The sequence below is a fragment of the Lotus japonicus genome, chromosome 4, assembly GCF_012489685.1.
Source record: "Lotus japonicus ecotype B-129 chromosome 4, LjGifu_v1.2".
NCBI lineage: Eukaryota > Viridiplantae > Streptophyta > Magnoliopsida > Fabales > Fabaceae > Lotus > Lotus japonicus.
The window spans coordinates 18,183,405-18,197,938 of NC_080044.1; the positions used below are offsets into that span (position 1 = coordinate 18,183,405).

The 14,534-nt window shown below is 36.8% G+C and overlaps 1 protein-coding gene across 1 annotated transcript; it reads right to left on the bottom strand.

The window, feature by feature from the left end:
* Positions 1-10,915: 10,915 nt before the first annotated feature.
* Positions 10,916-14,112, bottom strand: LOC130712402 (putative glycine-rich cell wall structural protein 1). Its single transcript, XM_057562237.1, has 3 exons — positions 13,824-14,112; positions 13,497-13,718; positions 10,916-10,926 (listed from the first exon to the last, which is right to left on the bottom strand). The coding sequence occupies exons 1-3, from the start codon at positions 14,110-14,112 to the stop codon at positions 10,916-10,918; spliced, it is 522 nt and encodes a 173-aa protein (XP_057418220.1).
* Between the last annotated feature and the right edge of the window lie 422 nt (positions 14,113-14,534).

The window sequence follows — 14,534 nt, forward strand, 5'->3', positions numbered from 1 at the left end:
CGGATCGCCTTCTGATTTCTTTACAATTGAAAAGGGTTTACGGCAGGGTGACCCACTATCACCCCTTCTTTTTAATATTGTGGCGAACTGGATGTCATGCATGTTGAATCAGTTGCTACAAGGAAATTCACCATGTGGGGTGGAAGTGGCTCAGGGGCTCCCTCTTAATCACTTACAATTTGCTGATGACTCTTTGCTATTTACTGACTGTGATCAGAATCAGTATCAGGTTATGGCCTTAGTGGTAGAAACTTTCTTGTTTTGCTCAGGATTAAAAGTTAACTTTAGTAAATCTGCAGTTTATGGGGTGAATGCGCCTGAAGCTATGGTACAAGGGGCAGCAACGTGGTGGAATTTTACAGTAGGAACTTTACCATTCATATATCTTGGTTCCCCACTTGGAGGCAATCCAATGAGGCTTTCGTTCTGGACTCCGGCTTTAGAGAGACTCTCGGCCAAGCTAGGTACTTGGAGTTCACGCTTTTTATCATTAAGTGGGAGGTTGGTCCTCATAAAGTCTGTTTTGAATGTTGTTCCTTTATATTATATGGCACTTTAACGAGCCCCAAAGGGTATTATTTTGCGCATAGAGCAGATTATGAGGCGTTTCTTGTGGGGAGGTGTGTCGGGTGATAAAAAAATAATGTGGGTGGCATGGGAGGATTTATGCAAGGGGAATAGGTATGGGGGTCTGGGGGTAGGTTTTCTTGAGTGGAAAAATAAGGCAATGTTATTAAAGTGGGTTTGGCGGTTTGGAAGGGAGAAAGAGGCGTTGTGGAGGGAGGTGATTTGTAAAAAATATGATCTGCATGTGGATTTAGTCTCTTTGAATTTAGATATGTTAGACCAGAAAAAATTATCCAAACCTTTGGCACATGTGCGTGCAATATGGAGTGAAAGCGGGTTGGTTGGGAGTGTTTTTAGGGATGGTTTAGCTTGTCAGGTGGGACGAGGGGTTGGGGTACTATTTTGGATAGATCATTGGACAGGTCCGGGCCCTTTTAGGCTCATTTTCCCTCGTGTATTTGCATTAGCATCGCATAAGAGGGCAACGGTCTCGGAATGTGGAATGACGGCTGGTCATAAATGGGAATGGAATATATCTTTTGTGCGGGATTTTATGGGGTGGGAAAGAGAACAACACAATGAGTTTCAGACTGTATTACAGCAGTTGGTTCCTAAGCAAGGGGTTAATGCAGATTCATACTGCATCGTATGGAAACATGATAATATGGGTTTATTTAGTGTGAAGTCCCTGTGTGTAGTTGTTGAGGCACGTTGGTTTTTGGAGGAGGGTTGGATGGTTCCCAAACTGTTAAGGCCCATTTTACCATCAAAAATTGCTTTATTTATGTGGCAGGTGCAGAAAAACAGGGTGGCTACAAAGGAGAACTTGGTGCGCCGAGGAGTGTCTTTGGAGGAGGGAGAGGCGTGCATGTTTTGTTCCTCACAACCTGAATCTGTGACTCATCTTTTCTTGCATTGTCCGAAGGTATGGATTTTATGGGTAGCTGTAATGTATAGAGAAGGTTGAAGGTGTGAAAAACGACTAGAAGGGGGGGTTGAATAGCGTTTTCAATATAAAAACTTTCCCCTTAAGATTTAAAGTAAATCTTTTCGGTTTCTCTAAGATAGATGGTGCAGCGGATAAAGATAGAGAGAAGAGAAAAGCACACAAGTATTTTATCCTGGTTCACTTGATAAATCCCTCAAGCTAATCCAGTCCACCCGTTAAGGTGATTTCTTCCTTCTTAGAATGAAGGCAATCCACTAATCAGATAATTGTTACAACTGCACTTGAAACCTACAAGTGACTAACAATACACTGACTTAGCTATCACTAAGATTCACTCTCTTAGTCTTCTCTAGGATCCGATCAACCTTGATCTCCTAAAGGAATCACCACTAAGATTCACTCTCTTAGTCTTCTTAAGGATACTGACCTACCCGGTCCCTTAAGGAAAATCAAACAACTGTTTGAGGTTGGTGTTTACAAAGGTTTGCTTCTAAATAAGCTGAGTGTAAACTAAATAAGAACAGATGAAGAAAGTAGAGGCTTGAATCTTTTCTTGTATTGCAGCTCTTGATTTCTCTCACTCTTCTCGCTCTCTCTTTTTCTTTCTTCTTTTCTTCAGCCTTTTATAGTCCAAGGTGCAAAGGATATTTCTGTTGAGAGAATATGACCGTTGGAGGGCATTTCTGGAACTTCCAGAACCTGCTGTGGCTGAACCTTGGTAGGTAGGCTTTTCAGAATAGTACACTGCTCTTGTACTTCTCGATAGAGACATTTGCCTTTAACCATTGACTTCTGATCAGAGTTATGCTTCGTGTTGGAACTTGTGAAGCTTGGTGATCAGAGTCAGAGAGATGCTTGGATCCTCTGACCTTCGTAACTTCTGCTTCTGGACCTTCAGAGCTTCTGAACCTTCAGAGCCTCTGGTCCCTCAGAGCTTCTGGTCTTCAGATCTTCTGATCCTCAGATCTTCTGATCTTCTGATCTTCAGATCCTCTGATCTTCAGATCCTCTGATCCTCAGATCCTCTGATCTTCAGATCCTCTGATCTTCTGATCTTCTGATCTTCAGAACTTCTGACGAATATATCTTCTGGTGTCAGAATCAGAACCTGTTTGTCAAAACACTCAAGACAAACATTAGAGTATCATAGTTGTTCATCCACAAATAAATACTTGTTATCATCAAAACATAGAGTTGTACCACATGACCAAATCTTGATCTTACAATCTCCCCCTTTTTGATGATGACAAAACCATGTATTTTGATGAACAACTCTAAACAAATAAACTGAATACACTCAGAGTATAAGGTATCAGAGTTAAAACTTATCCTGATGTGTATAGTTTATCTTGCTCCTTCTGAATCCAAGTCTCGTGCTTGATTCTGAGCTAAGCTCCCCCTGAATCTAATACTTAATATCAACGTTAGTAAAGTCTAGATTCTGAGCTAAATGATGTAGGAGTTGAGTTGTCAAGATACTATAAGTTCTCCCCCTTTTTGTCATAAGCAAAAAGAATGAAGGTGGAAAAAAAATAGTAAAAGTAAAAGACGAAATACTCCCCCTCAGAAGTAATACCAAGGGATACTTGGCTTCTGATTAGCATATCTTCTGATGAGAGCAGAAGTGTGGTTCTGGTGACATCTCCGTTCTGGACAAAATTTCATCTTTGGATACTTCAGAATGAGAAGCTAGGAACCTACTCTTCTTCTGATGACGCAAGTCAGAAGTTGTAGTAGCATCTTCTGATGTTGTTGCTTCTGGTTCGTCAAGTTCTGAGTCTTTGTTTCTTTCTGTACCGGTCATGCTCATCTCTACAAGCTTTTTCAGCTAGCTTTGACTTGACCAAATCTTACTCTACTGATGCCTCCAAGATCAACTTCACCTTCAGGTTCAAGTTTTGGATCTTGGGACATATGCCTTTCTCCCGTCATGTGTTGCTTGCATCCACTGTCCAGGTTCCATGGTTGGAGTTTCGATGGACCTATTGAAGATATCTGCAACATATATAATCTTATCCCTAGGTACCCACTTTCTGGGTCCTTTCTTGTTAGTTAGCCCAGAAGTTCTGACAACTTTGGGTCTTTCAGCAGGATAATATACAGGAATTTTTGCATGATATTTAGACATGGAGAAAGATCCCTTTTTAAGAGGGTTTTTAGCAACTTCAGCAGGTACAGGATCAGGCAATATGGTACCAGAGGGAACAAAGCATTCATACAAAGATTTAGCTTTAGGCACAGAGGGCTCATTTCTAATTGGTTTAGAATACCCAATGCCACGCATTCCATTTCTGCTCACGCCATAGATCAATGAAGCCATCAAGCTTCTATCTACGCTTTTAGCCAGGAATCTTTGAAAAGATTTTTCATACTTAGATTCATGCTTACTATCAGAGGCATCGCAGGCAATAACTTCTTCTAACTTAGCAATTTGATTCTTAAGCACAGAGTTAGAATTAATCAAAGCATGATTATCATTTTTCAAATCAGAAATAATTTTCTCATGTTCAACAGAAGTTTCAGAGGCAGCAGAGAAATTCTTTTTCAACCTTTTATGCTTAGTCAAGAGAGAGTTATATTTATCCATAATTTCAGACAAAGCATCTTTAAGTTCAGAAGTTGAGAAAGAATCAAATACCTCATTTTCATCGTCAGAGTCTGGATCTCCTTCTGATTCTGAGTCAGAGTCAACAGCTTCCTTTGACTCTGCTCCTTTGTCTTTGACAATAGCTATGAGTCCTTGGACTTCACCATCAGAGTCAACATCCTCTGACTCTGATTCATCAAATGTCACCATCAGACTCTTCTTCGTCTTGAAGTGCTTCTTTGGCCTTTTGTCCTTTGATGAACCTTTGTATTTGCTCTGCCTGTGCTTCCAGATGCAGTTGAGCTTTCTGGATATCAGAGTCAGCTCATCTTCATCAGAATCTTCTGATGCTTCTTGGAGAGCCTTAGCCTTTTCAGATTTGGATTTCAAGGCAATAGACTTCTTCTTGTGATCTTGATGTTCAGCACGCTTTAGTTCATGACACTTCAGTATGCTGATGAGTTCTTCTAAACTCATATGCTCAACATCTCTTGTAAGCTCTATTGAAGTCACTAAAGGCATCCAGCTTTCAGGAAGACTTCTGATGACCCTTATGACATGATCTTTTGTAGTGTAGCTTTTGTTGAGAGGTCTTATTCCAGCTACGAGCAACTGAAGTCTGGAAAACATATCCTCAATGGATTCGTCAGGTTCCATTTGGAAGGATTCATACTGCTTGATTAGAGACAACGCTTTTGTCTCTTTCACTTTCTTGTTTCCTTCATGAGACATCTGCAAGGATTCAAAGATGCCCTTGGCGGAATCACGATCAGTAATTTTCTCATATTCTTCATATGAAATGGCACTTTGCAGAATAGATCTTGATCTGTGATGATCTCTGAACTCCTTCTTTTGATCTTCACTCATCTTCACCCTTGGGATCTTTACACCATGTTCATCAACAGGAGGGGTGTAGCCATCAACAACAAAATCCCAGAGATCAGGATCAAAGCCAAGAAAGAAGCTTTTGATTCTATCTTTCCAGAAATCAAATCTCTGACCATCAAAGATAGGTGGTCTTGCACTGTATTGATATTTGCTTGTAGTAGTGGTGGAATCCATGAGTTTTTCACACTGGCCCGGATCTACTGAACACTGTTAAGTGTGGTAATCAGAACTTGCGCTCTGATACCAATTGAAGGTGTGAAAAACGACTAGAAGGGGGGGGTTGAATAGCGTTTTCAATATAAAAACTTTCCCCTTAAGATTTAAAGTAAATCTTTTCGGTTTCTCTAAGATAGATGGTGCAGCGGATAAAGATAGAGAGAAGAGAAAAGCACACAAGTATTTTATCCTGGTTCACTTGATAAATCCCTCAAGCTAATCCAGTCCACCCGTTAAGGTGATTTCTTCCTTCTTAGAATGAAGGCAATCCACTAATCAGATAATTGTTACAACTGCACTTGAAACCTACAAGTGACTAACAATACACTGACTTAGCTATCACTAAGATTCACTCTCTTAGTCTTCTCTAGGATCCGATCAACCTTGATCTCCTAAAGGAATCACCACTAAGATTCACTCTCTTAGTCTTCTTAAGGATACTGACCTACCCGGTCCCTTAAGGAAAATCAAACAACTGTTTGAGGTTGGTGTTTACAAAGGTTTGCTTCTAAATAAGCTGAGTGTAAACTAAATAAGAACAGATGAAGAAAGTAGAGGCTTGAATCTTTTCTTGTATTGCAGCTCTTGATTTCTCTCACTCTTCTCGCTCTCTCTTTTTCTTTCTTCTTTTCTTCAGCCTTTTATAGTCCAAGGTGCAAAGGATATTTCTGTTGAGAGAATATGACCGTTGGAGGGCATTTCTGGAACTTCCAGAACCTGCTGTGGCTGAACCTTGGTAGGTAGGCTTTTCAGAATAGTACACTGCTCTTGTACTTCTCGATAGAGACATTTGCCTTTAACCATTGACTTCTGATCAGAGTTATGCTTCGTGTTGGAACTTGTGAAGCTTGGTGATCAGAGTCAGAGAGATGCTTGGATCCTCTGACCTTCGTAACTTCTGCTTCTGGACCTTCAGAGCTTCTGAACCTTCAGAGCCTCTGGTCCCTCAGAGCTTCTGGTCTTCAGATCTTCTGATCCTCAGATCTTCTGATCTTCTGATCTTCAGATCCTCTGATCTTCAGATCCTCTGATCCTCAGATCCTCTGATCTTCAGATCCTCTGATCTTCTGATCTTCTGATCTTCAGAACTTCTGACGAATATATCTTCTGGTGTCAGAATCAGAACCTGTTTGTCAAAACACTCAAGACAAACATTAGAGTATCATAGTTGTTCATCCACAAATAAATACTTGTTATCATCAAAACATAGAGTTGTACCACATGACCAAATCTTGATCTTACAAAGGTGTCTGTTGGACAATGCCAGGTTCTTTTCAGGTGTGTTTGGCAGAATGGGGCTCATTACGTCGAAGCACTTCAAAAATCCTTTGGGATTTGATCCCATATGCGATATGCTGGGTGGTGTGGCTGGCTCGCAATGATGTTATTTTTAATGACAAAATGTATATTGCAGAAGAAGCTTGGGAATCTCATTTGTTCATGTTATTCTCTTGGGTAAAGGCGTGGTGGTCGGAGTGTCCCTAAGGGGTCGATCAGTTTGCAAGAGGATTCACCAAAATTGATGTTGTTGAAAAGGTGAGTGCCCGCTTGGTTGTTCCTTGGAAACCCCCGCAAGGCATTATTTTAAAATTCAATGTGGATGGATCCTTTCAATCTGGTTGTGGTGGTGTTGGTGGGATCTTGAGGAATAGTGCGGGGACTGTGATAGGTAAATTCTCCAGAAAAGTAGACGTCCATAGAGCAGATGAGGCGGAGGTTCTGGCCATTCTGTATGCGTTGCTTTTTTGCCAACAACATTTGATTGTTTCTATGGAGGTTGAGAGCGATTCCACTTTAGCAGTTGGATGGGTCAAAGGGAAAAAAATAGACCATGGAAGCTCACAAATGAGTTGAATATGATTGATTATTTGATGCCGCTGGTGGTGTGTAATGGGGTAAATCATATTTTGAGAGAAGGGAATGCAAAGGCGGATGAGTTGGCTAAACAAGGTTGCTTTTGTGAGGAGCCGGTTTGGTTATTTTTTGAGGTTTAGTCTCATGGGAGGGTGGCTATTAGTTTTTTGTTTGGTATTGTTGATGTTTTTGTTTGCAGGAAAGGAGCTAACAAACTTGGTGACTTCTCACCACTACCTGGAGTCCCTGTTGCCGGCTTTAAATTTGCTGTTTCTACTTTACTCCTTGTTGTTTTGGTTGCTGATTTTACTGCTGGTGCTGTTGCTGGAAGTGGTGTTGTTGTTGCTGTTGACATTGCTGTTCTTACTGACTGTTGCTGTTGTGCTGTTGCTGTCGTTGAAGCTGGTTGCTGATGCTGTTACTGTTGCTGTAGCTGTTTGCTGTTGCTGTTAATGTCGCTGAAGCGGTTTGCTGTTGCTGTTTCTGTTGCTGATGCTGTTACTGTTGCTGTAGTCGTTTGCTGTTGTTGTTAATGTCGCTGAAGTTGTTTGTTGTTTCTGGTTTTCTGTTGCTTAAGCTGTTGCTGTTTTTGTCGTTGAAGCTGTTGTTGTTGCTATTTTTTAATTGCTGCTGATGATGACGTTGGTGCTGTTATTTTTCAGTTTGTTGTTTTGCTCTCAGCTAGAGGATTTCGACCAGAGAAGGACTGTGGCTGTGTTTGATACGTCTCATTTTTATGGGCAGCAAATGTACTGTTTTTTGTTTAGTTGTAGAATGACTCACCCAAAACAGTGGTACTCTTTTTTCTTGGTAGGTTTTTATCCCACTGAGTTTTTCCTAACAAGGTTTTAATGAGGCATAGTCTTGGGTGATGCTAATTGTCATTCTGTGGGTTGGTGGTGGGTTTCTTTACTTCTCTGGTTGTTTTTTGGGTCACTTTGTTTTTAGACAAATCTTACACTTGTATTGTTCTACCTTGAGTCATTTCTGGCTCAGGTCTTTCTATTAATAATATCCATTTTGCTTTCAAAAAAATATATATATAAATAATTATAAAAATGAAGATAAATAAGTTTATAAATGCATTATTTAATGTTGGTAGTTGAATAATTTGACATTACAATTTATTCAGTTTTAATTTTATTACTTAATATATTTACTGCAAATGAAATTCTTTATTTTTCATGTATTTTAATGTAGAGGTAGGAATGACTTGATGTATTTAATGCAAAAAACTCAAGTCTCCTTTACATATATACTAGATATAACACCCGTGCAACGTTGCACGGGTCTATTTACAATATTTTTAACATTCTATAAAAATTGTTATAGTTTTTTTTGATACATCAGAAAATAAAATTGTTATAGTTTAAATAAATAGTAAAATATTTTGTATTATAAAATATAATAAAATTAAAAAATAAGGTTTTTAAGACATAAATAATTAATATTAGTTAAATTAATAATTGATATTTAATAATTTGAATTGAAGTAATTTAAACAATTTAATAATTTATTTATTTAATAATATGAAAAATCATTAAGTTAATTTTAAATATTTTAAATTAAGTAATAAAATTTTAATGTAAGGGTTATTTCTATATGAATCCGAGTTGGAGATTCACATATGGGCCTGAAGTAAAAGCTATCTATAATGTCTTTCTCTTTTACCATCAGTTCATGCTGAGTAATATTGTCATTAAAAGTATTTCCTCTCTTCGGTGAGTGAGTGAATTTCAAAGATAATTGGTCATGGAAGCTAATCAACACCCTCAATCACATTAGTCATCTTGTAATTGAGGTGAGGAATTGCTTGAAAGTTAGGCTTATTTTTAGAGAGTTCAACACCATTGTATATTTCTTAGGCAAAACTTGTTGTGAGAGGCATGTCCCTCTTTGGTACTTAAAACATGGAAAATCAAATTTTTTAACAATTAATAATTAATATAATCAATAAAATGTGGAAGTAGTTTTTTAATAGAGCACATAAAAAAATCAGAGAATGAATATGAAAAAGTGGATGAAGTTTCTTTTGGCAAATCTTCAAAGTTGACAAATTCAAAAATGTGGTGGGGAATTATGCTATTATCATTTGCTATTTCATTCACTATAGTTGTAGCATCAAATTATAACATCAAAGCATTTTTCTCAACTACATGAAATTTTCCTTTATTCTTCGTGGCCATAAAATTTGTGGTCGCGTATATTTTTTTCTTCTTTCAAAATGTTCTTGAATTGCAACATTTCTCCCTATAGTATCATGTATGTAGTTACTCTGAAAGTATTGTAACAGTTAGAAATCAAGAGTAAGAATTAGAAATCAAGAGAAGAGTAAGTTTAGTGATAGTAAAAAGTTATTAGACAATAAAAAATTAGAACCTTCTCGTCAAATAGAACCACATTAGTGCTAATTAATTCCCTTTTTCTATATGTATTGAGAGTGTCCCATATCCATGAATCTCACACTTTTATTTTCCAATCATCTGCAATAGAGGGTAGATCACGAAGGAATGTGTGTTCTTTGTTGTTGTTGATGATCTTTCTCCTGAAACAAAGAAATAAGAAATGGTTAATATAAAAAAAACAGTTTTTTAATTTGCTGATGTGATGAAAAATGACATACTTGTTGAAATAGCTTGTGATAGTTGTCATTCTGTTATTGTTGGCTCTTGGAATATAAGATATGTGATTTGAGTGTGAGTGGTTTGTTTATATAGAGACGTGCAATAGTGCATGATTTAGTGTAATACATTGCATTTATTTTATTAATGTAGGTAGATTAATAGGTTCTTGATATTGCCAATTTTTATCAGTTTATGAAGGGTAACTTGTGGATTTGTGATTGGAATATGAACAAATATAATTTTGACTTTATTGCTATGGAAAGATTATGAATTTGTGATTGGAATATGTACAAATGAAACGGCTGACAACTTTAATACTCAGAGTTGCCAGACACTTGACAAAAGAAAATGGCTTTCTGGATACATGGATTGTGGTGTCAATTTTTATTTAATTACAACCGCAAATGCAAATGAAGATAAATATTTAAACATTTTGCATTTGAACATTCTTATTTCTTACAATGTTTCTTAATGATCGTATCTATGGAAATTTCTTACATTTTTTTTATGCTCAGAGTTGGTTATAGATTATAGAATTGATTATCTAGCAAATATATATGGCCAAAGGCTTAGCAAAAGCATTTGGTTATCTTGGATAATAGAATGATTATAGGCCAAATATGGAAAAGGTTGAGCAAATACTTTTTTTTATATTATCAATGTTCCCTCTTTAATGTGATGATTGTACCAGTTACGTTAAGATAAAAGGCAAAGGCTGAGTAAAAACTTTTTTTTTATCATCAGTGTCCCCTCTTTAATGTGATAGTACTGGTTACGTTAAGGTAAATTGAACAATTTTATAATCTTTAATCCAGTTTTGAAACCTATTATCTAAGATAGAAATAATATCATTAGTGTTGTGTACTTGTGTTTGATACAATAGTTTTCACACTTTTAATAGTATTTACCAGTGTTCTGAAAACCGGACCAGACCGGCCGGTTCGATCGGTCGGACCGGGAACCGAACATCTCACCAGTCCGTTGCGCTGCCAAAACCGGGAATTATCAAACCGGACAAAAACCGTAAAAACCGGTCAGAATCGGTAAAACCGGCGGTTTTGCGGTTTAACCGGTTGGTAACAAAATTCCATTTTCCAAACAGTAGCTATTAATATCTGCGTTAATATCAAGCTGGCACCCCTTGATTTCCTCACTCTGACTATTAGTATTAGTTATTTCCATAAAAAGCTGTGAGCATTTATTATTTTTTTGAAATAGAACATTTATTACTCACTCTTTGACTGAAAAGAACAAAAAAAATATAGGTAAATTGTATAGCTACTGGATACTGTACACGCCTACTATCAGATTTTCAAGAAATAAATGCAATGATTTGAAAAAAAAAAGCAATGAAATACTATTTTGAAACGTAATAGAACCATTACCTAGGTAGTTAAAAAAAACTAGGTGGCTTTCTATATTTCATTTACGAGAGTTCTATTTCTTTTTAAAACATAACTTAGTATTTAAATTCTCATATTTAATATATTAAAAACGTTTATAATTTTCTATATAGTAAAAATTATATTTTAAATAGTATTAATAATTAATATTTATTTTTAAATACTATTTAAATACTACCGGTTGGACCTCGGTTTGACCCCGGTTGAACCTGTAAACCTTAAACCGGTGCTTTCACCGGTTCAGTGACCGGTCCGGTTTTCTAAACATTGGTATTTACTAATGTGTTTAATGCAAAAGCTCAAGTGAGCTTTACATATATATATAGATATAGAAGATAGATAGATAGATATTGATAAATATATTTTTTTTATTTTAAAAGTATTTTATCTAAATTATTTATTAATAAATATTTAATTATTAATTTTAATTTTTAATATTTGTCAAATGCAAAGCCCAAGTCAATTTTAAGTTTATGAATGTTGTTATTTAATTTTAGTAGTTGAATACTTTTTATTATATAAAATTTTTTCAGTTTTTAATATATTTCATATTTTTTTATTTTTTAATATATTTAATATAAATGTATTGGAGATTTATGGTTTAATGCATTTAATACATGTAAAACCTCAAGTCTCCTTTATATATATATATATATATATATTTCCCTTTCATTTTAAGATTAACCAAAAAATTGAGAAATTTCTCACATTTTGTCTTTTTTCTTTTATTTTTCTTAGTTTAAACTTTACGGTTCTTAGTGTTCTTCTTCGATAAAAATTAACATCCTCTCGCTAGTCACATTGATGTTTCATCGTTTAGTAATTATCTTCAAATGAATAGAATCGTATGCAACAAACCAGTTGGTTGCATACCAATTTGATACATAAGACTCATTCAATACACTCAAGTTTAAATGCTAAATTTCAGAATTTTATTATGTCATTTTTTTATTTTAATTTTAGAAGATTTTCTTTCTCAATATTAAGAGCTCACCTATAAGATCCAATCTTAATTATAACCATATTAATTATAGGACAATGGATGTTAGTGGAGTGGGTGGACTCCCTTGTCAGGATAAAGAACCGGCCCATGGTACTTAATAGTTCAACAGGACTGCCTGAGTACGTAGAACGTGGTGGGTGAGTGATTGACTTAGTGCATGGGTACCATGTTGGGACCGCCTAAGGGTGGACGTAGTGTTTGTATGGACTTTTGGACCATAACTTATAAGGCCCAAGAGTCCAATTAGGGTTAATTTAGGGTTCCCTGTGCCCCTCCCTATATAAGGGAATGCTTGTACCTTGAAAAGAGACTTTTGGACTTTTATGCATAAGCCGCTAGGGTTTTGGGTTTAGCACCACCGCTATTGTTTCTATATTGGAACTTATATTTGTATTTCCCTTTCATTATAAGATTAACCAAAAACTTGAGAAGTTTCTCACATTTTTTTTTCTTAGTTTAGATTTTATGATTCTTAGTATTCTTCTTTGATATGAATTACATCCTATCATCAATCACATTGATGTTTCGTCCTATAGTGAATTATCGCACAATACTCTTTTCCCCATGCAAATTCAACAATTCTCTTTGACCCAAGCGAATTGCTTTACTTGTAAAGAAAGAATTGCTTTCTTTGTATTAACATGTGTTTTTTTTTTATAGAATAGAGTACCCGAATTTGATGTGATAACACTCTCTCTCTATATATATATATATATATATATATATATATATATATATGTATGTATGTATGTATCGAATGAGAATTGTCATTTTATATGAGAATATATGAATAAATCATGATTGATAAATCTTATTATAAGTGATTAGCGTTAAAACATTAAGTCATGTGACTTTTTTAAAAACTCAACTTTAGATGGATGAGAAAAAGAAAATAGTACCTCTATAATATTTATGTGTTTATTCATGAATAGAACCAATAATCAACCAATAAAAATTCACCTTTTATTGATGAATTGAAATGCAAAACTTTGGAGTTTGGATTATAGTATTCTCACTTCTATTGCTCTTTGTTTTCCTAATACAATCAAGTATAAGGGAGATAATGGTTCCCCATCAAAAATTTCAATATAGTAATTATATCATGCATACTTAAAAAATAAATTTATTTACTCCAGAAAAGTAGGAACCACATCCAAAACGAGCAGGTCTTGATGAATGGTGAATGGAGAAAAGAAAACACACACAAAGTGAAGCCATGAATGAATTAAAAGCAGAGCCAAAACACAAGTGCTGTGGTATTATCCCTTGGAGTTGGAAGAATGAATTTTACTCCCAGCTCCCTTTGATTTTCTATCCCCACCACATCCCCACACCCAACATTTAAAATTGCCACCTCCACCACCCCAACCCCAACCTTCACCACCACCTCCCCCTCCCCCTCCACCTCCACCACCACCTCCTCCCCCTCCTCCTCCACTTCCACCACTTCCACTTCCTCCACCCCATCCATGACCATTACCATTTCCTCCTCCTCCTCCACCACCACCTCCCCCACCTCCACCACTTCCCCCACCTCCACCACTTCCCCCTCCTGATCCATGACCTTGTCCATTTCCCCCACCACCTCCTCCTCCACCACCTCCCCCACCTCCACCATTTCCCCCTCCTGATCCATGACCTTGTCCATTTCCCCCACCTTCTCCTCCTCCACCACCAAAGCCACCTCCTCCTCCACCACCACCACTCTTTCTCCCACGCCCTTTGTGTCCACCTTTGCCACTTCCCCCTCCATTGCCTCTACCCCCACCTCCTCCACCGCCTCCTCCACTACCACCACCACCACTGCCACTTCCTTTTCCATCATTGCTTCCACTGAATTTCCTCTCAACTAACATCTTCTCAGATGAGTTCATCTTGCTTCCACCAACACCTTCCCCACTGAGAGAAACTTCACCAGTGGAAGCAGTAGAGTTGCCTCCCCCATTTGCCAAACAAGGACTCATGATCACCACAACCACCAGCACCATCAAAATCTCAAACACTCTCCTCATCATCCCCATGTTTTAACTATTTATTAAGCACTGCTCACCAATTCACAACACTAGCTACCTTATACCACCCTTTTATACCCTTCACATTGCAGTAGTACTAGTACCCTCAATTCCCAATTGTCAGACAGAGCTTAATGCAGAGTCCCCACAAACAGAAGCCCATAACCCTTACATAAGGCTGCTAAAGTTATAATGTCATAGTGATGATGAATAGTACTTCAATTTGATTAGCCTTCAAGTTCAATTTGTCCCCACCTAGATTTTTCTGACAATTTTCTTTGCAGTGCAGTGCAGTGCTATAAAAAGAGCAATTGATAACGTCTATATTTATCATAACTCCATTAGGTAACATATATCTCTTTCCAGTTTGTCATGGATACTTAACTTGAAAATCAAATTACTACTGAAACTGCAATTCCTTTACTTTATTG